Source organism: Ranitomeya imitator, chromosome 3 (assembly GCF_032444005.1).
Source record: "Ranitomeya imitator isolate aRanImi1 chromosome 3, aRanImi1.pri, whole genome shotgun sequence".
Classification (NCBI taxonomy): domain Eukaryota; kingdom Metazoa; phylum Chordata; class Amphibia; order Anura; family Dendrobatidae; genus Ranitomeya; species Ranitomeya imitator.
This window is the reverse complement of record NC_091284.1, coordinates 743015629-743037825: the sequence shown is the minus strand read 5'-3', so window position 1 is coordinate 743037825 and position 22197 is coordinate 743015629. Positions and strand designations below refer to the sequence as shown.

The 22197-nt window shown below is 45.8% G+C and overlaps 1 protein-coding gene across 1 annotated transcript in view; it reads left to right on the top strand.

The window, feature by feature from the left end:
• LOC138671037 (serine/threonine-protein kinase Nek3-like) overlaps positions 1 to 22197 on the top strand; it is an 89641-nt gene that overhangs the window by 26443 nt on the left and 41001 nt on the right. The window contains exons 3-6 of the mRNA XM_069758890.1: positions 9078 to 9171; positions 9908 to 10005; positions 19429 to 19512; positions 21086 to 21153. Coding sequence (XP_069614991.1) covers positions 9078 to 9171; positions 9908 to 10005; positions 19429 to 19512; positions 21086 to 21153 — 344 coding nt within the window. The remainder of the gene's footprint in view (positions 1 to 9077; positions 9172 to 9907; positions 10006 to 19428; positions 19513 to 21085; positions 21154 to 22197) is intronic.

Genomic DNA, 22197 nt, shown 5'->3' with positions numbered 1-22197 from the left:
ACCGGAGCTTCATGTCCTGTGTACAAGCCATGATTTCTGGTCTCATGACCTGAATTAAACAGGTTCATATATGTCAGTGACACAGAGTTTGGGTCAGGAGACCAGCAGCTGATCCGGAAACCGTAGTCCGTGCGTGGACCATGAGGATGTATTTTGATGGAACCGTAGCAACAAAGTGAAACAAAACTTGTCACTTCAGACCCTCACTGCTTATATCCACTATTGGGTATACAACTGCAGAAGAAACCTGTCTGCCGGCCGGAAATATAATCCTTCCTAAATGGTTTCTAATACACATCTTTTATTGTCACGTTGGTAAAACACCGTGCAGACAGAGAGTAAGACCTCATCAGTCCTCCACAGATAGGATTTTGTGTAGATAGACTAGTCTCATATGAGCTGTACACCATTGTATTATAACATCTCTCCCCGTATACATTTCCTCTACTATAATATCTCTCCCCCGTGTACATTTCCTCTACTATAATATCTCTCCCCATGTACATTTTCTCTACTGTAATATCTCTCCCCCGTGTACATTTACTCTACTATAATATCTCTCCCCATGTACATTTCCTCTACTGTAATATCTCTCCCTCTGTACATTTCCTCTACTGTAATATCTCTCCCCGTGTACATTTCCTCTACTACAATATCTCTCCCCGTGTACATTTCCTCTACTATAATATCTTTCCCCGTGTACATTTCCTCTACTATAATATCTCTCCCCGTGTACATTTCCTCTACTACAATATCTCTCCCCGCGTACATTTCCTCTACTATATCTCTCCCCGTGTACATTTCCTCTACTGTAATATCTCTCCCTGTGTACATTTCCTCTACTGTAATATCTCTCCCCGTGTACATTTCCTCTACTACAATATCTCTCCCCGTGTACATTTCCTCTACTATAATATCTCTCCCCGTGTACATTTCCTCTACTATAATATCTCTCCCCGTGTACATTTCCTCTACTACAATATCTCTCCCCGTATACATTTCCTCTACTATAATATCTCTCCCCGTGTACATTTCCTCTACTATAATATCTCTCCCCGCGTACATTTCCTCTACTATATCTCTCCCCGTGTACATTTCCTCTACTGTAATATCTCTCCCCCTTGTACATTTCCTCTACTATATCTCTCCCCCATGTACATTTACTCTACTATAATATCTCCCCCGTGTACATTTCCTCTACTGTAATATCTCTCTCGCCTCATTGGGGGACACAGGAACCATGGGTGTATGCTGCTGCCACTAGGAGGCTGACACTATGCACAAAAAAGTTAGCTCCTCCTCTGCAGTGTACACCCCACCGACTGGCATTATACACTTCAGTTTAGCTTAGTGTCAGTAAGAGGTGGACACGGGTCTTTTATTAGACCCCTATCTACCTCAATGTGCATCGTTTTCTTTTCAGGTTTCCGGAGGGATACAGGGTAAACAGTCACACCTGTATTCCCACAAGGCGGACTATGAGTACGGTGTAAACTGCCACCCCGTATACTCATAGATCCCTCTCCAGGACCAAGAGCCTAGCACACAAGCGTGCTTAGAAGTCCGGTCCTGCCTCCGTCCCCCACCCACTCGCCCACCAGAGCCTGTTGGCTGGAGGAGACGAGGACGTCCAGCTCCACGGACGTCTAATACCTTCCACGGTTTGAGGTTAGTAATGGACGGCGTGGGATGTTTAGGTGAGTATCCTTTTCCCTTCCCACCTGCCCTTGTGTCCCCTAACCTTCGGTCTCCTCAAGTCGGGGTGCTCATGAGGGGTCCCTGCGGATTCCCTTTTACAGGGTTCGCGATCCTCTTTATTGTGACCCCCGCAGTAGCACAGGCAAATATGATCTCCTGCGGCCGCATCTTTGCTCGGTGTGGCGCGGTGCCCTATGGCAGCCGCGTTGCTGTTACTGCGGCTGCACTTTACCTCTGGCCTGGCGACAGTCTAATCTGTTCGCCTGGCGGCCGCACTTTTGCAGGCGGCCACACTGTCTTGTCTGTGGCCGTATCTTTGTTCCGGGCGGCACGGCCCCCCTACAGACAGCCGCGCTGTTTTCCTCCGGCGGCCGTACCGTTTCCGGTCTTGCGGCTCTCTCCAGCGGCCACCAGTTTCTAATTTAGGTCCCGGCTTCTCCCGGGGCCTACTTCCGGCCGCGACTCCGCTCACTTCCTTCATTCTCGGGCGGGCTTTTCTCCCGCCCGACTGTCTCTGCGAGCTCCGCCCCGACACCATCTTGGTGCTCCTGGCCAGGCAATTAGCCCTGCCCATCACCTTCTGTATTTTCGCACCAGGAACGCCTTGTTACGCCCCTCCTCCAAGAGCGCGAATCCTGGCGTCCTCCTAACTTGCGGTCACCTCAGCCCCACAGCTGGTCCCGGACAGGAGAGTTTCAGAGGTCTGCTCCGTCTGCCTTCACTCCTGCTTTAAGGATCATCACTGAAGCGTATCTTCAAAGCCGTGCAGCCTTCCATCCGAAAATCGCATCGCCCGCCGTGAGTAGCTTTGCTCTGCAGACTGACACTCTCCTCTGCCCTTCTGTCCCCTAACCTTCTGGCATTTCTCAGGGGTTCGTTCGCCATGTCTAATTCCAAAGGAGGTCGCTTTCGTCCTCCTACTTCTGCCTCTACTTCCTCTGTCTTAGTCAAACACTTTGCGTGTTCGAATTGTAACTGCAAACTTCCGTCAGGTCAGTCCGCTCCCCTCTGTCAGGCCTGCAGCAACCCCTTTATGCCCACTGCCCAGGACCCCCCTGCTGTTCCGCCCAAGAGCGAAGCCTCCACCCCAGCCTGGGCTTCCTCTCTGTCACAATCCGTAGCGGATCTAACACGGGTCTCTCAAACTCTTGTGTCCGTTCCGTGCTTGATATGTTGCCTCTGCAGACCGAGCCTTCCGTTATAGGCCGCAAAAGGTCCAGACAGGAACGCCGGTCTGAGTCCTCTTCCCATTCCATCTCGCCCCACGGTCCTTCTCTGCGGTTGGGTTCCTCAGGGTCCTCCTCCCCCGAGTCAGGCGAGGCGTTCTCTGATGCGCCTTTAGAGGATATTTCGGAGCTGGATTCGAACCAAATCTCCAACATGAGGGATATGGTTCAGAACCTCATTGGAGCGATAAATCAGACCTGTGGCATCAAAGATTCTTCTACGGAACCCACAGACCAGCCGGTTTCATTTAGACAGACAAAACCACCTTCCAAGTTTTTTGCTCCTCACCCTGAATTTGAGGAGATCATGACAAGAGAAAGAAAGAATCCGACCAGACGCTTTTAGAGAGGAAAGCGCCTTGGCGTTTTATATCCTTTTTCTCTGGAGCTCACCGCTAATTGGACGGCTTCTCCCTCGGTGGATCCTCCAGTTTCCAGGCTGTTCACCAACATGGTCCTCCCGCTATCCGGCGGGGCATCTCTGAAAGACTCTAATGATAGTTATAGAGTCCTTTGCGAAGTCAGCCTTCGAGACGGCTGCCTCCTCTCTATGCCCGGCCTTTGCTTCCACTTGGGTTTCTAAATCCATATCCAAATGGGCCAAACAACTCCGTCAGGGCATCTTGGACGGGGCTCCACCCGGACAGCTGGCGGAGCTTGCCAACCAGATTTCTCATGCGGGCGAATACCTGGTCTCTGCTTCCCTGGATGCCGCGTCTTGTGCGGCCCAGGCATCCAGCAACCCTGTTGCCATCCGTCGGACCGTTTGGCTCAAGGCCTGGCAGGCAGACTTGTCTTCTAAAAAGTCCCTTACCAGCCTGCCTTTTCAGGGTTCATGTCTCTTTGGTTCCAAGCTGGACCAAATCATTAAGGACGCCACCGGGTTCACAAGTTCTCTTCTTCCCCAGGCTATACCTTGTCGCCCTCCTCCTAGACGGCAATTTCGGTCTTTTCAGCCTTTTCGTTGCTTCGCGGCATCAAACGCCTTTTCCCAGCAGCAACAGAGGCCACAGGCACATCAAGAGAAGAAGGCAGTATCCTTTAGACCCACTCCTTCCTGGCGTTCTCGCTACTCCCAGGGTAGATCCTCCAGGGCCAGGGCTGGAAGATCCACCTCGGGGGGACTCGGAGCTCCTTTGCCTTGGCCGAGGTATCCAAGATCCTCCTCTGGGCAGAGGCAACGGTTCTGGTGATATCCGCGGTACATAACCCCGGCGTGGACAATTGGGCCGCCGATTTCCTCAGCCGTGAGGGTCTCGCGGCAGGGGAATGGTCCTTGCATCAGGAGGTCTTCCAACAGATTTGTCTTCGATGGGGGACTTCAGATGTGGACCTCACGGCATCCCGAATGAACAGGAAGGTACCTCAGTTCGTCTCCAGGTCCCACAATCCACTCGCAGTGGGCGTCGACGCTCTGGCCATTCCTTGGTCGCCGTTCGTGCTCCCCTATCTGTTTCCACCCCTGCCCTTGCTTCCCAAGCTCTTGAAAAAGATCAAGGCGGAAGGGGTGCCGGTCATTCTGATCGCTCCGGATTGGCCCAGGAGATCTTCGTTTGCGGAGATCGTCAACCTTCTCGCGGACACCCCCTGGCGGCTTCCAGACAGACCCGATCTGCTGTCCCAGGGTCCGATCTGCCACCCGAATTCTCGGTCGCTCACTTTGACGGCGTGGCTGTTGAGACCGCGGTTCTAAGAGCATCCGGCCTTTCGGATCGGGTGATTCGAACTATGATCCAGGCTAGGAAGCCTTCGTCTTCTAGGATCTACTATCGTACCTGAAAGGCTTACCTCCGTTGGTGCGAGTCCAACCTCGTTTCACCTACAGTGGGGCAAAAAAGTATTTAGTCAGTCAGCAATAGTGCAAGTTCCACCACTTAAAAAGATGAGAGGCGTCTGTAATTTACATCATAGGTAGACCTCAACTATGGGAGACAAACTGAGAAAAAAAAATCCAGAAAATCACATTGTCTGTTTTTTTAACATTTTATTTGCATATTATGGTGGAAAATAAGTATTTGGTCAGAAACAAAATTTCATCTCAATACTTTGTAATATATCCTTTGTTGGCATGACAGAGGTCAAACGTTTTCTGTAAGTCTTCACAAGGTTGCCACACACTGTTGTTGGTATATTGGCCCATTCCTCCATGTAGATCTCCTCTAGAGCAGTGATGTTTTTGGCTTTTCGCTTGGCAACACGGACTTTCAACTCCCTCCAAAGGTTTTCTATAGGGTTGAGATCTGGAGACTGGCTAGGCCACTCCAGGACCTTGAAATGCTTCTTACGAAGCCACTTCTTCGTTGCCCTGGTGGTGTGCTTTGGATCATTGTCATGTTGAAAGACCCAGCCACGTTTCATCTTCAATGCCCTTGCTGATGGAAGGAGGTTTGCACTCAAAATCTCACGATACATGGCCCCATTCATTCTTTCATGTACCCGGATCAGTCGTCCTGGCCCCTTTGCAGAGAAACAGCCCCAAAGCATGATGTTTCCACCACCATGCTTTACAGTAGGTATGGTGTTTGATGGATGCAACTCAGTATTATTTTTCCTCCAAACACGACAAGTTGTGTTTCTACCAAACAGTTCCAGTTTGGTTTCATCAGACCATAGGACATTCTCCCAAAACTCCTCTGGATCATCCAAATGCTCTCTAGCAAACTTCAGACGGGTCCGGACATGTACTGGCTTAAGCAGTGGGACACGTCTGGCACTGCGGGATCTGAGTCCATGGTGGCGTAGTGTGTTACTTATGGTAGGCCTTGTTACATTGGTCCCAGCTCTCTGCAGTTCATTCACTAGGTCCCCCCGCGTGGTTCTGGGATTTTTGCTCACCGTTCTTGTGATCATTCTGACCCCACGGGGTGGGATTTTGCGTGCAACCCCAGATCGAGGGAGATTATCAGTGGTCTTGTATGTCTTCCATTTTCTAATTATTGCTCCCACTGTTGATTTCTTCACTCCAAGCTGGTTGGCTATTGCAGATTCAGTCTTCCCAGCCTGGTGCAGGGCTACAATTTTGTTTCTGGTGTCCTTTGACAGCTCTTTGGTCTTCACCATAGTGGAGTTTGGAGTCAGACTGTTTGAGGGTGTGCACAGGTGTCTTTTTATACTGATAACAAGTTTAAACAGGTGCCATTACGACAGGTAATGAGTGGAGGAAAGAGGAGACTCTTAAAGAAGAAGTTACAGGTCTGTGAGAGCCAGAAATCTTGATTGTTTGTTTCTGACCAAATACTTATTTTCCACCATAATATGCAAAAAAAATGATAAAAAAACAGACAATGTGATTTTCTGGATTTTTTTTTTCTCAGTTTGTCTCCCATAGTTGAGGTCTACCTATGATGTAAATTACAGACGCCTCTCATCTTTTTAAGTGGTGGAACTTGCACTATTGCTGACTGACTAAATACTTTTTTGCCCCACTGTATGTCCTTTTCCCTGCCTTCCATTTTGGCTTTCCTTCAGGCAGGACTGGATTCGGGCCTTGCTCTTAGTTCCCTAAAGGGCCAGGTTTCTGCACTCTCCATCCTTTTTCAGAAGATGTTATCTTCTCGCCCACAGGTTAAGACCTTCCTTTAAGGCGTAGCCCATGCTTCCCCTCCGTACAGGGCCCCTGTGGATTCATGGGATTTAAATCTTGTGTTGGACGTTCTGAGGGGTTCCCCCTTTGAGCCTCTGTGGGAGGTTTCCCTGTCGGTTCTATCTTAGAAGGTGGCCTTTCTTGTGGCCATCACATCGATCCGCCACGTTTCCGAGTTCCCACCCCAGGGACTGCTTTGGGATGTCCCATGGTTCCTGTGTCCTCCAATGAGAGGCGATAGAGAAAACAGGATCTTTGGTTGCTTACCGTAAAATCTGTTTCTCGGAGCCTTCATTGGGGGACACAGCACCCTCCCTGGTTATTCAGTTTCTGTTCTATGTTCTATGACTGTTCTCACGTTTACAGTTCTCATGTTTGTGGTTATGTTATTTCAACCTTATTGTTTTTCTCCTACTGCTTTCTCACTGACTGAAGTGTATAATGCCAGTCGGTGGGGTGTACACTGCAGAGGAGGAGCTAACTTTTTTTGTGCATAGTGTCAGCCTCCTAGTGGCAGCAGCATACACCCATGGTTCCTGTGTTCCCCAATGAAGGCTCCGAGAAACAGATTTTACGGTAAGCAACCAAAAATCCTGTTATCTCCCCCGTATACATTTCCTCTACTATAATATCTCTCCCCCGTGTACATTTCCTCTACTATAATATCTCTCCCGTGTACATTTCCTCTACTATAATATCTCTCCCCGTGTATATTTCCTCTACTGTAATCTCTCTCCCCCGTGTACATTTCCTCTACTATAATATCTCTCCCATATACATTTCCTCTACTATAATATCTCTCCCCGTGTACATTTCCTCTACTATAATATCTCCCCCGTATACATTTCATCTACTATAATATCTCTCCCCATGTACTTTTCCTCTACTGTAATATCTCTCCCCGTGTACATTTCCTCTACTGTAATATCTCTCCCCGTGTACATTTCCTCTACTGTAATATCTCTCCCCGTGTACATTTCCTCTACTATAATATCTCTCCCCGTGTACATTTCCTCTACTGTAATATCTCTCCCGTGTACATTTCCTCTACTGTAATATCTCTCCCGTATACATTTCCTCTACTATATCTCTCCCCGTGTACATTTCCTCTACTATAATATCTCCCCCGTATACATTTCCTCTACTGTCATATCTCTCCCGTGTACATTTCCTCTACTGTAATATCTCTCCCCGTGTACATTTCCTCTACTGTAATATCTCTCCCCGTGTACATTTCCTCTACTGTAATATCTCTCCCCGTGTACATTTCCTCTACTGTAATATCTCTCCCCGTGTACATTTCCTCTACTGTAATATCTCTCCCCGTGTACATTTCCTCTACTGTAATATCTCTCCCCGTGTACATTTCCTCTACTGTAATATCTCTCCCCGTGTACATTTCCTCTACTGTAATATCTCTCCCCGTGTACATTTCCTCTACTGTAATATCTCTCCCCGTGTACATTTCCTCTACTGTAATATCTCTCCCCGTGTACATTTCCTCTACTGTAATATCTCTCCCCGTGTACATTTCCTCTACTGTAATATCTCTCCCCGTGTACATTTCCTCTACTGTAATATCTCTCCCCGTGTACATTTCCTCTACTGTAATATCTCTCCCGTGTACATTTCCTCTACTGTAATATCTCTCCCCGTGTACATTTCCTCTACTGTAATATCTCTCCCCGTGTACATTTCCTCTACTGTAATATCTCTCCCCGTGTACATTTCCTCTACTGTAATATCTCTCCCCGTGTACATTTCCTCTACTGTAATATCTCTCCCCGTGTACATTTCCTCTACTGTAATATCTCTCCCGTGTACTTTTCCTCTACTGTAATATCTCTCCCGTGTACTTTTCCTCTACTGTAATATCTCTCCCCGTGTACATTTCCTCTACTGTAATATCTCTCCCGTGTACTTTTCCTCTACTATAATATCTCTCCCCGTGTACATTTCCTCTACTGTAATATCTCTCCCCGTGTACATTTCCTCTACTGTAATATCTCTCCCGTGTACTTTTCCTCTACTGTAATATCTCTCCCCGTGTACATTTCCTCTACTGTAATATCTCTCCCGTGTACTTTTCCTCTACTATAATATCTCTCCCCGTGTACATTTCCTCTACTGTAATATCTCTCCCGTGTACTTTTCCTCTACTGTAATATCTCTCCCGTGTACTTTTCCTCTACTGTAATATCTCTCCCGTGTACTTTTCCTCTACTGTAATATCTCTCCCCGTGTACATTTCCTCTACTGTAATATCTCTCCCCGTGTACATTTCCTCTACTGTAATATCTCTCCCGTGTACATTTCCTCTACTGTAATATCTCTCCCGTGTACTTTTCCTCTACTGTAATATCTCTCCCCGTGTACATTTCCTCTACTGTAATATCTCTCCCCGTGTACATTTCCTCTACTGTAATATCTGTCCCGTGTACATTTCCTCTACTATAATAATATAATATTGCCCCCACCCCCTGCATTATTATCTATTTAACTACTGGTATGTATTAGATATCAATTTTGCACTAAAGATAATAATCTAATTGTAATCTCTTCTTTTCTAGTCTTCGGCTGCAATCAAAGAGTCCAGGCAAGAAGCAATTCTGCTGGCCAAGATGAAACACCCAAATATAGTGAAATTTCGGGAGGCATTTGAAGGTACACTAAATCTACAAATGAAAAATTAAACCTAAAATGATATATTATAAAATATATGTTTGTTAATCTTCTTTATCCTGTCAGTGTTGTTGAAATTCTGCAGAGAACAAACATGATTAAATGATTGCGGAAAACCCCTCTACCTCAGCTTAATTTTTTTTAAATTAAAACAAACTAATAATAAATAAATAATAATCTTTATTTTTATATAGCGCTAACATATTCCGCAGCGCTTTACATTTTGCACACATTATCATCACTGTCCCCGATGGGGCTCACAATCTAAATTTCCTATCAGTATGTCTTTGGAATGTGGGAGGAGGAAACCCACGCAAACACGGGGAGAACATACAAACTCTTTGCAGATGTTGTCCTTGGTGGGGTTTGAACCCAGAACTCCAACACTGCAAGGCTGCTGTGCTAACCACTGTGCCACCCAAACTGAGCATTGCTCACCCTTCCCAGGTCCTACACTGAGTCTCTGATGCTGCTGTGGCTCTCTATTATCTGCCGCGCTAACGTCACATTATTTCTGCTGCAGCCAACTGTGAGCTCAATGGCTCTTGCCCGAGCTTCTGCTGCAGCCAGTTGTCTTACAGCCACACACAGGACACTGTTCCTGGTAGCATCAATGGATGACAGTAGAGCCATGGTTTGAGATCTAAATACTTACCTTTAGCATCAACTACTTGTGACCTAACATTTTTGATTTCCTCCTATGGCTGGGTAATGATAGCGGATGACCACCTGTACATCGTCATGGAGTATTGTGACCGGGGCGATCTGCTGGAGACCATTAAACTTCAGAAAGGAAAGCTGTTTCCAGAACACACAGTGAGTATTGTGTTTAATCATAGGGGATTATACTGCACTATCTCTCAGAATGGCAGGACCGTACTCCCTTCCCACCACAACCTGCCCAGCAGCTGCATGCCTCACCTTATGGTAGGTATGTCACCTGCAAATATTAGAAATACTGACACCCATTGCTGAAATTTCCCATATTTTGGTACTTCCACTTGCACTGACAACTAATATATGTAATGAACGTGAATAAATTAGGTGTAGATTCTTATTATATTTGTGTTTTTGTAAAAATGTTACAGATCCATCTGGTCTGCTTCTGGTGCTGATTGTTTTCTCTGCTCCCTCCCTCACTTCTCTTATTGTTAGAGATAACAGCAGAGAAGGGGAATGCGCTTTCCATATATCTGCAGTGGAGAGGGAAGAAAGTATGTCAGAGAGGGCAGAAAAAAAACAGGCAATGGAAAAAGGATGAAAGCACCTGGAGAGGAAATAATTGCAGGATAGATGTTATTCCAAAATATGACCAGTTCAACCTGAATGCCACAATACCTCACATCCTGCCCATATTGGGCCGCTTTCACACTTCCGTCTTTTTCCTCCAGTCGAAATCCGTCGAGTTTTGAAAAAACAGGATCCTGCAAATTTTTCTGCAGGATCCTGTTTATTCCCATAGACTTGTATTAGCGATGGATTGTGACGGATGGCCATCCGTTTCATCCGTCGTGCACTGGATCCGTTGGAAATAGCGGTCTGACGTGCGGGTCCAGCGCTGTCCGTCATCGGCTATAATGGAAGCCTATGGACGCAGGATCCGTCGCTGACCGTCAAACACAGGAATGCAGCGACATATCCCGTTTTTTCATTCTGAGCATGGCCAGAAGGATTTTTTTTTATACCTGAAAATGCAGGCAGGAACTCCTTCGACGCATTCGTCATAACACTGGATGCGTTGCACGCGTTTTACACTATTTTCACAACATCCGTCGATACGTCACTTCCCTGCATTATGCAGCGACGGAAGTGTGAAAGAGGCCTTACTGGGAGAGAAAAATGTGAAACGTGGCGAAATCTGCATAAGGTCTGAAAATAAATTAAGAAATAGAATTTGCAGTCGGAAATATGCAGACAGTAAATCTGTTAATTAAAGAGCGCTGTTAAAGATCAAATAGCCCGAGGGGAGGTCACGAAGAGCCCACCGCTGTTATCAGGAACGCAACTCCACTGCCTGCAATCTTCAAGATAATAACGCAATTGTCTGAGGAGTGATGGCCGAGATCGCGGCTGCCTCCACTATTAGGTCGGTTATTGGGGAAATCCCAGTAAGCGTATGGTATATACACCTCTGATCCCAATGCATGGCATACGTGTATATACTCCCAGTACGGTGACTGCCAACTACACAACCACTATACAACCATTAGCTGCCACCACCAATCTTTATATAGGCTGGATTGGACACACAGGTAGTGTATGGCTTCAGAGGTGCGGTTTACAGATCAAGAAGAGAACGATTTTATATTTCATCCAAAAAGATAGGCAGAGTTGTGTATTTTTTTATAAAGATAATACAAAATGGGACAAGACAATACAGCATTTGCTATTGCATAAAATAAAAGGAAAAACAAAATGAAATCTGGTCACAGCTGTGGCTTCAGATAGTGGTGATTGAATGTGCTCTGTGATATTCGGATATCACTCGAGTATCTGGGTGCTCTGATGTGCTCGGCACTCGTCGACCATTGTCTGGTGCTCGGATGTAATTCCCAATGCCCCACCCTGCATGTTTGGCGCCTGTTACACAGCCAATAAGCAGGAGGGGATTGCCTGCCAGTCACTGCAATGCCATAGCCATTTTGGTAGTGGCATTACTGTGATTGACTGGCCGCATTACCTCGTCAGCTGTTATAAAAGGACAGGCGCCGCCGCGCTCGGCACACTGATGCCATTGCACAGCTCAGGGACAGTTCCTATTGGAGGGAGAGAACAGTTGTCCAGGCCTGTGTGTGCACAGTTTTAGGAATCTGAGCCTTCTAGTGGTGATACTTTGCTGATCCATCATACTAAAAGTAATTCTTAGGGCTAATCTTCTGCTTTGCTGTTTCTATGCACTACATTCTGCATTTAGCCTAAGGACAGGTGGGGCAGTGAGTGGCTGAATACAGCTTCTAGGCAGGGCTTAGGGCTTTGCAGTCCGTTGCTAATTATATATCTGCTGCAGGTGATCACATTTATTTATTTTTTTTGGAGAGGGTGAAAAAATCGACTGTATCATCCGTACAGTTCAAAGTGCTTTGTGTGAAGTTATGGTGGTTTTATTACATATTTGTTGCTTCAATTAAGCAAGGAAACTTAGTTTCCAGAGACCTAGCAATTAGAAAATGCGTTTAGACAGCACTCCACTACTTTCTCCCCTTCCCCAGAAATTTTTTTTTCATGTCCAGGAGATCTTCAATCAGAAAATGCATAAGGTGTACGGTAAGGGGTGTGAAAGTGATGATGATGATGGTGCACGCATACGGCCAGGACGTGGGGCAGGTGCGACTGCGCCTGTTGCTGGAGCACAAGCAACACACCCATCCATGACACATAGCTTCCTGTTTTAGGCTACTTTTACACATACCATATTTTTTGTGGCCCATTATTAACCGGATCGCCGTTTTCCAGATTCCCAGTACTATAGCAAAACTATTGGAAAAAAAAAATGGCGGTCAGTAAAACCGGAAGTGACGGTGCACCGCAAAAACAACCTTCCGTTGTTTTTGCGCCCCCATTGATTTACGTGTCCGTAAGCCATGAATAAGTTCAAGCATTCTCAATCTTTTTTCACAGCTGTAAATATGGCCCTCGCGGCCATACGGCGCGCCGTGGAATTATTGTGGCCCATTTTTGCGGCCCCATAGAAATTTATTGTTGCTGCAAATACCGGCCGCAAAATCACGGCAAGTGTAAAAGAAGCCTTACTTTGCAGAGAGACACAAGACACCACTTCCAAAGCCAGAGCAGTGCGAACACGTGGTCGGTTGGATAGCAGCAAATGCTTCCAGGATGCTTGCCAGCATCGTACAGTCTTCCGCACTGTCCAGTCTCACCACCCAAGAGTCTGGATCACTTAATCCTCACCCTGATCCTCCTTGCTCCCTTCCTCCTTTTGAAGCTAGAAGCTCCTTGCAGTTCCCAGATGATTGAAGCAGGATACCTCTTGTGAGAAACAGACATAGTCTCAGGTTTGTAGAATGAAGGAGCAAACGCTGCCATGATGAAAAAATCTCTTCAGACTTGATGTCGCCTATGGAAAGTTATGATTATTGGAGTTTGTATAGTTCTGATATTGATGCGACACACATTTTCAACTTCAGCACGAATAGGCGAAGAATATGCATATTTTTTCTTAACTGGGAGACCTGCCAATCCGCCCTAATTAATAATGGTCATGTAACTGACAACAGCCATGCCATGTTTCTTATTCATGATAAAATAACAATAAAAATATGACTTTGAAATAGAGCATTTTTTCATTAACTCATGTAACTTTAGTACTTTAGTTCATGACAGCGCATCATACTTGAATCCAGATTTTTTTTTTTTTTGGCCCAGAAAAATCCCCATTTTTTCAGACCTAAAAAAAAACAAACCTTTTTCCACTAAATAATTTGATGAAATTGCCATTTTTCCCAGAAATGTTTTATGGTTTCACATGTTTCTTACATTGGGGGCCTAATACCTTGTATCGTTCATGCACACAGTGTAAACAAAGCTGAACTTTGGGATCCTGAGAAATGCAACAAAAATTTTGCAAAAAAGGCAGCAAAACCTGTGCTTTTTTTTCTGCAACTTTATTTTACTGCTAAGAATTCAGGTTTTGGCTGCAGAAGAAAGCACCAAAAATTTAAAGTGTGAACCTAGCATTAAAGCCTTGGCTTTAGTCCCCCACCATTACATCCTCTCTTCTGTGTGCTTTCTGTGGAACTGAAAACTGCCCCCGATAGTTAAGATTATAGAGGGGGATTTTGGTGAAATATGTGTGTGTATATGTATATGTATATATATATATATATATATATATATATACATATATATATATATATATATATATATATATTAATATTATATATATGTGTGTGTGGGAACCATATGTCTAGGGTTATATGTGTGACTAGTAATAATTTAACATCTGTCCTGAAGGCAAGTCGCACCTAGGTGTTAATAAGTACTTCCTTGGAACTAGTAGAAATTCTGTCTCCAGATCTCACCAGGGTGTCTGGCTAAGGCCAAGAACAAAAGGAACACTTGACACCTCTGAGGTTTTGGAGGGGAGATGCTAAATTGCGGCCTGAGGGAAGGTATCCCTGGGAACCATTTCACACGTGTTTCCAGAGGAAAATAATATATATTCATAGGCAGCGTCAATAGTAAATAGTTGGGGGACACACCGGGTTAATAGCAGCGGTAACTGAGTCCGTTACACTGCGGGCCGTTACCGCTGCCATTAACCCTGTGTGAGTGGGATTACGGAGCGGGCATCGGGCAGTGAGTGCAGGGGAATAGGGGAGGGACTAATCGGACTGTGGCCGTCGCTGATTGGTCGCGGCAGCCATGACAGGCAGCTGCCGAGACCAATCAGCGAACGAATAACCGTGACAGAAGGACAGACAGACAGACAGACGGAAGTACCCCTTAGACAATTATGTATATAGATTTGCATACCTTTTTCCTATTGTAAGCATTGAACCTTTTGCTATTAAAGTATAAACTTTAATAAGTTGAACCTTGAATGTTCTAAAGAATCCATAGCCTAGAGGTGTGTGAGCCTTATGAGTGATAAACATATTTTTATTAGTATTATTTCTGGGACTCATCGCCCGTGTATTCGATGAGTGGTGGCAGCGCGTATGAGCGGGTGTGTGGCCTGTGTCGGTGTGTGATTTATGCTCCCATTACAGCATAGGACAGAGGTTGAATGCTGGACTGAGAGTGGGGAGATAGATTAACCCTTGCAGGCACAACCCCAAGTCACGTGTGAGAGCAGGCACGTGACGAATAAGTGACACCACGGAGTAGGGATCCGTGACAAGGAGATATATATATATATACATATACATATACATATATATATATATATATATATATATATATATATATACACATATATATACACATATATACACATATATATACACATATATATACACACATATATACACACATATATATATATATATATATATATATATATATATATATGCTATTGAACCCGTTCTACGCCCGGGTGGCGAGCATTTATACGTATATGGTCTCCATCCTGGTATGTGCTGCTCCATCCTGCGTCCCCATCCTGCCATGAGCTGCTCCATCCTGCGTCCCCATCCAGTCATGTGCTGCACCCATCCTGCACCCCCATTCTGACATGTGCTGCTCCCATCCTGCACCCCCATTCTGACATGTGCTGCTCCATCCTGCGCCCCCATTCTGTCATGTGTTGCACCCATCCTGTGCCCCTGTTCAGTCATGTGCTGCTGCCATCCTGCACCCCTGTTCTGTCATGTGCTGCCCTATTCTGTCATGTGCTGCTCCCATCCTGCGCCACCATTCTTTAATTTGCTTCTCCCATCCATATGCCCCATACGCTGCTCCATTATGGTTGATGGCCCCCATAAGATGCTCCATAATATATGCCCACGTACACTGCTCCATTATGGTTTATGGCCCCCATAAGACGCTCCAGTTTGTATTCCCCCATACACTGCTCCATAAAGGTTTATGGCCCCCATAAGACGCTCCAGTGTGTATGCCCCCGTACACTGCTCCATAAAGGTTTATGGCCCCCATAAGATGCTCAATAATATATGCCCCCGTACACTGCTCCATAAAGGTTTATGGCCCCCATAAGACGCTCCAGTGTGTATGTCCCCGTACACTGCTCCATTATGGTGTATGGCCCCCATAAGATGCTCCATAATATATGCCCCCGTACACTGCTCCATAAAGGTTTATGGCCCCCATAAGACGCTCCAGTGTGTATGCCCCCGTACACTGCTCCATTATGGTTTATGGCCACCATAAGATGCTCCATAATATATGCCCCCGTACACTGCTCCATAAAGGTTTATGGCCCCCATAAGACGCTCCAGTGTGTATGCCCCCGTACACTGCTCCATAAAGGTTTATGGCCCCCATAAGATGCTCCATAATATATGCCCCCGTACACTGCTCCATAAAGGTTTATGGCCCCCATAAGACGCTCCAGTGTGTATGCCCCCGTACACTGCTCCATTATGGTTTATGGCCCCCATAAGATGCTCCATAATATATGCCCCCGTACACTGCTCCATAAAGGTTTATGGCCCCCATAAGACGCTCCAGTGTGTATGCCCCCGTACACTGCTCCATTATGGTTTATGGCCCCCATAAGACGCTCCAGTGTGTATGCCCCCGTACACTGCTCCATTATGGTTTATGGCCCCCATAAGGCGCTCCATAATATATGCCCCGTACACTGCTCCATTATGGTTTATGGCCCCATAAGATGCTCCAGTGTGTATGCCCCGTATGCTGCTGCGATTTTATATATATATATATAACATACTCACCTATCGTCGCTGGGCGCCGAGTGCTGGGGGGCCTGAGCAAGCGGGGACACCGGCGCGCTGTGGGGGTCAGGTGCCGGTATCGCCGCTAGCTCAGGCCCCCCAGCACTTGCTATATTCACCTGTCCCCCGTTCCAGCGCTGCGTGCCGCCATCTTCCGGCTCCTCTGGCTGTGACTGTTCAGTCAGAGGGCGGCGCATTAAGCGCGTCATCGCGCCCTCTGAACTGTGAACGTCACAGCAGAGGACCCGGAAGACGGAGCCGCACACAGCGCTGGAACGGGGGACAGGTGAATATACTCGCCCTCCTGGCGTGTCCAGGGTCCCTGCCTCTCCGGTGGAGATCGCGGTGTGCGTTCAGTGTTTACGCATACCGCGATCTCCTGGGAGCGTCACTCTGTGGGGGCCAGACTGCGCCGGCGCTTGCGCAGTCTATAGAGGCTTCGGACAGAGTGACGCTCCCAGCGTTATATTATATATACAGTGTATATATATATATATATCTTTATTACAGACCAAAAGTTTGGACACACCTTCTCATTTTAAGGATTTTTCTGTATTTTCATGACTATGAAAATTGTACATTTAACTTTTTAAAAAGTTACAAAAATTTTGCATACAGTGGCATGTAAAACTTTGGGCACCCCTGGTCAAAATTACTGTTATTGTTAACAGTTAAGCAGGTTGAAGATTAAATGATCTCTAAAAGGGCTAAAGTTAGAGATGACACATTTCTTTTGTATTTTAGGCAACCAAAAAATATATATTCATCTTCAATATTTTAAAAATTACAAAAAAGGAAAATAGACCAATGCAAAATTTAGGGCACCCTGCATGGTTAGTAACTAGTAGCACCGCCTTTTGCAAGTATCCTAGCTTGTAAGCACTTTTAGTAGCCAGACAAGAGTCTTTCAGTTCTTGTTTGGAAGAATTTTCCAAGGAAGAATGGATGAAAATCCCTCAGTTCTGTGAGATTCCTGGGTCGTCTTGCATGCACTGTTTTTTGAGGTCTAGACAGAGATTTTCAACGATGTTCAGATCAGGGACTGTGATGGCCATTGTAAAAACTTCAGTTTGCGCCTTTTGAGGACTATTGTGGATTTTGATGTGTGTTTAGGATCATTATCTATTTGTAGACGCCATCCTCTTTTCAACTTCAGCTTTTTTTTTACAGATGGTGCTATGCTTGCATCAAGAATTTGTTGAAACTTTATTGAATCCATCTCTCTACACGTGAAATGTTCTCCGTGCCTTTGGCTGCAACACAACCCCAGAGCATGATTGATCCACCCCCATGCTTAATTGTTGGCAAGATATTATTTTCCTTAAATTCTGTGCCCATTTTTCTCCACACATACAGTACAGACCAAAAGTTTGGACACACCTTCTCATTTAAAGATTTTTCTGTATTTTCATGACTATGAAAATTGTAAATTCATAATGAAGGCATCAAAACTATGAATTAACACATGTGGAATTATATACTTAACAAAAAAGTGTGAAACAACTGAAATTATGTCTTATATTCTAGGTTCTTCAAAGTAGCCACCTTTTGCTTTGATGACTGCTTTGCACACTCTTGGCATTCTCTTGATGAGCTTCAAGAGGTAGTCACCGGGAATGGTCTTCCAACAATCTTGAAGGAGTTCCCAGAGATGATTAGCACTTGTTGGCCATTTTGCCTTCACTCTGCGGTCTAGCTCACCCCAAACCATCTCGATTGGGTTCAGGTCTGGTGACTGTGGAGGACAGGTCATCTGGCGTAGCACCCCATCACTCTCCTTCTTGGTCAAATAGCCCTTACACAGCCTGGAGGTGTGTTTGGGGTCATTGTCCTGTTGAAAAATAAATGATTGTCCAACTAAGCGCAAACCAGATGGAATAGCAGGCCGCTGCAAGATGCTGTGGTAGCCATGCTGGTTCAGTATGCCTTCAATTTTGAATAAATCCCCAACAGTGTCACCAGCAAAGCACCCCCACATCATCACACCTCCTCCTCCATGCTTCACGGTGGGAACCAGGCATGTAGAGTCCATCCGTTCACCTTTTCTACGTCGCACAAAGACACGATGGTTGGAACCAAAGATCTCAAATTTGGACTCATCAGACCAAAGCACAGATTTCCACTGGTCTAATGTCCATTCTTGGTGTTCTTTAGCCCAAACAAGTCTCTTCTGCTTGTTGCCTGTCCTTAGCAGTGGTTTCCTAGCAGCTATTTTACCATGAAGGCCTGCTGCACAAAGTCTCCTCTTAACAGTTGTTGTAGAGATGTGTCTGCTCCTAGAACTCTGTGTGGCATTGACCTGGTCTCTAATCTGAGCTGCTGTTATCCTGCGATTTCTGAGGCTGGTGACTCGGATAAACTTATCCTCAGAAGCAGAGGTGACTCTTGGTCTTCCTTTCCTGGGGCGGTCCTCATGTGAGCCAGATTCTTTGGAGCGCTTGATGGTTTTTGCCACTGCACTTGGGGACACTTTCAAAGTTTTCCCAATTTTTCGGACTGACTGACCTTCATTTCTTAAAGTAATGATGGCCACTCGTTTTTTTCTTACTTAGCTGCTTTTTTCTAGCCATAATACAAATTCTAACAGTCTATTCAGTAGGACTATCAGCTGTGTATCCACCAGACTTCTGCACAACACAACTGATGGTCCCAACCCCATTTATAAGGCAAGCAATCCCACTTATTAAACCTGACAGGGCACACCTGTAAAGTGAAAACCATTCCCAGTGACTACCTCTTGAAGCTCATCAAGAGAATGCCAAGAGTGTGCAAAGCAGTCATCAAAGCAAAATATATATATTTTATATATATATATACATTTATTTTTATTATTCATCTCCTCTTTTCCTCCACTATGTAACAGGTCCTCCACTGGTTTGTGCAGATGTGTCTGGCCGTACAACATATCCATGAGAAGCGAGTGCTCCACAGGGATATCAAGTCAAAGGTGAACTAGTTAATGTCAAGTGTCCAGTGAAGTTTGATCATCTGTAAATGCACAATAGTTAGGCCAGAGTTTGCACCAACAAATGCCAGGGGGTCCCAAACAAGCAGTCCTTAATGTCAGCCATTAAATGACCAAAAAGCGCCACACCAGTCCATCGGTCGTGTCTGGTATTGCAGCTCAGCTCCATTATATTGGATGGGATTGAATTACAAAACTACACACAGCCTGTATTTTGCTAATCTTAGACCATGACGAGGAAATTCACTTTGTGCTGAGGATTATTTGGGGGGCTTTATTTCCTATCATGACCTGTATGTGTAGAACCTGCAAAGTATTAACAGGTGTACTCTCTATATGAAGGCCCTCTGCACCCCAATCTGACACTGCACGATACTTACATGTCATTTGCAGATGTAGTATTAATAGGGTGCTCTGTCTTTCAAAACGAACACCCCTAGGATGAGAAATGCAGCAGCTACCGGTAAATTTCAAGAATAAAAATAGGTACCAATAAAAGTAAAATTAATTGAGACATCAGTAGGTTAAGTTTGGTGAATATCCATATTGAATCAGGAGCGCCGTACAAAATACGGCTCCATACAAAATATGCCCCATATAATGCTCCATGCAGTTTATGATGGGCCCCATAAGATGCTCCATATTAAAATATGCCCCATATAATGCTGCATAAAAGGTTAATGATGGCCCCATAAGATGCTCCATAGAATATTATGCCCCATATAAGCTGCATAAATGTTGGTGGCCCCAAAAGATGCTCCATAGAATAATATGCCCCGTATGCTGCTGCTGCAATTTAAAAAAAAAAAAAAAAAGATATACTCAACTCTCGTCGCTGAGGGTCTGGTGCCGGTGTCCTGAACAGGTGGAGACACTGGCGCGCTATGGGGTCCAGGTGCCGGAGACGCCGCTGGCTCAGGACACCGTCACTTGCGATATTCACCTGTCCCCGCTCCACAACCGCGCACCGCTGTGTCTTACGGCTCTCTGCAGTGACTGTTCAGGCAGAGGGCACACACTAACCACGTCATTGCACCCTCAGACCTGAATGTCACAGCCAGAGGATGCGGAAGACCGAGAGCGGCGGTGGAACGGGGACAGGTGAATATCGCATGGCTCACCCTCCGCCGTTATACTCGCCCCCTCCTGGCGTGGTCTCTCTGTATGTCCCTGCTTCTCCAATGGTCTCTGTGTTCAGCAGTCACATGGTACCGCTCATTAAAGTAATGAATATGTGCTCCACGCCTATGGGAGTGGAGTCACGTCCATATTCATTACTTTAATGAGCTGTACAACGTGACCGCTGAACACAGGAAGAGCTGCAGGCGCCCGAGACCATCGGAGAAGCAGGGAAGTGCAGAGACTGCACCAGGAGGAGGTGAGTGTGATTATACTCAATTACTTGAGTATATGCCGAGAGGGGCACTTTTCGCCTAAAAAAAAAAAAAAAAACCCAAAAACCGGGCTGAAAATCTCAGCTTATACTCGAGTATGTGCGGTACATATAAACACTTTATGGGAGTGAATCTACAGTATATACATTTCTTTAATGCAGAATATTTTCCTTACTCAAAGAAGAGCCATAAAGTTGGGGGACTTTGGATCAGCGCGGGTTCTCTCCAGGTAATTATGCTCCCTTATCCTCTTGTTTCCCTAACTATTATTGCCCTACATGTATCATGTCTGTGACCACTCAGTACAGCGGATCGATTCCCACAGAAAAATCTGTCTTTAGTGGTAGTAAATGTCTGTAGTTTTCAGATACTATATTAGCAGAAAAAGGTTTTATATAATCTATTTCACTGTCTATGCTTTGTTTTATTTATGACCCTTAAGGTACCGTCACACTAGACGATATCGCTAGCAATCCGTGACGTTGCAGCGTCCTGGCTAGCGATATCGTCCAGTGTGACAGGCAGCAGCGATCAGGCCCCTGCTGTGCTGTCGCTGGTCGGGGAAGAAAGTCCAGAACTTTCTTTCGTCGCTGGACTCCCCGCAGACATCGCTGAATCGGCGTGTGTGACACCGATTCAGCGATGTCTTCGTTGGTAACCAGGGTAAACATCGGGTAACTAAGCGCAGGGCCGCGCTTAGTAACCCGATGTTTACCCTGGTTACCATCGTTAAAGTAAAAAAACAAACGCTACATACTTACCTACCGCTGTCTGTCCTCGGCGCTCTGCTTCTCTGGTCTGGCTGTGAGCGCCAGGCAGCCGGAAAGCAGAGCGGTGACGTCACCGCTCTGCTTTCCGGCCGCTGTGCTCAAAGCCAGACCAGAGAAGCAGAGCGCCGAGGACAGACAGCGGTAGGTAAGTATGTAGTGTTTGTTTTTTTACTTTAACGATGGTAACCAGGGTAAACATCGGGTTACTAAGCGCGGCCCTGCACTTAGTAACCCGATGTTTACCCTGGTTACCGGCATCGTTGGTCGCTGGAGAGCTGTCTGTGTGACAGCTCTCCAGCGACCAAACAGCGACGCTGCAGCGATCCGGATCATTGTCGGTATCGCTGCAGCGTCGCTTAGTGTGACGGTACCTTTAGGCTATGTTCACATGTGGATTTTTGCTGCATTTTTTTTTTTGCAGCAAAACCCGCTCTCTTGGTAGTAAAGAAACTGCAGAAAAAGCAGGTTTTTCATGTTTTTTCTTTCGTTTTTTGCTGCGTTTT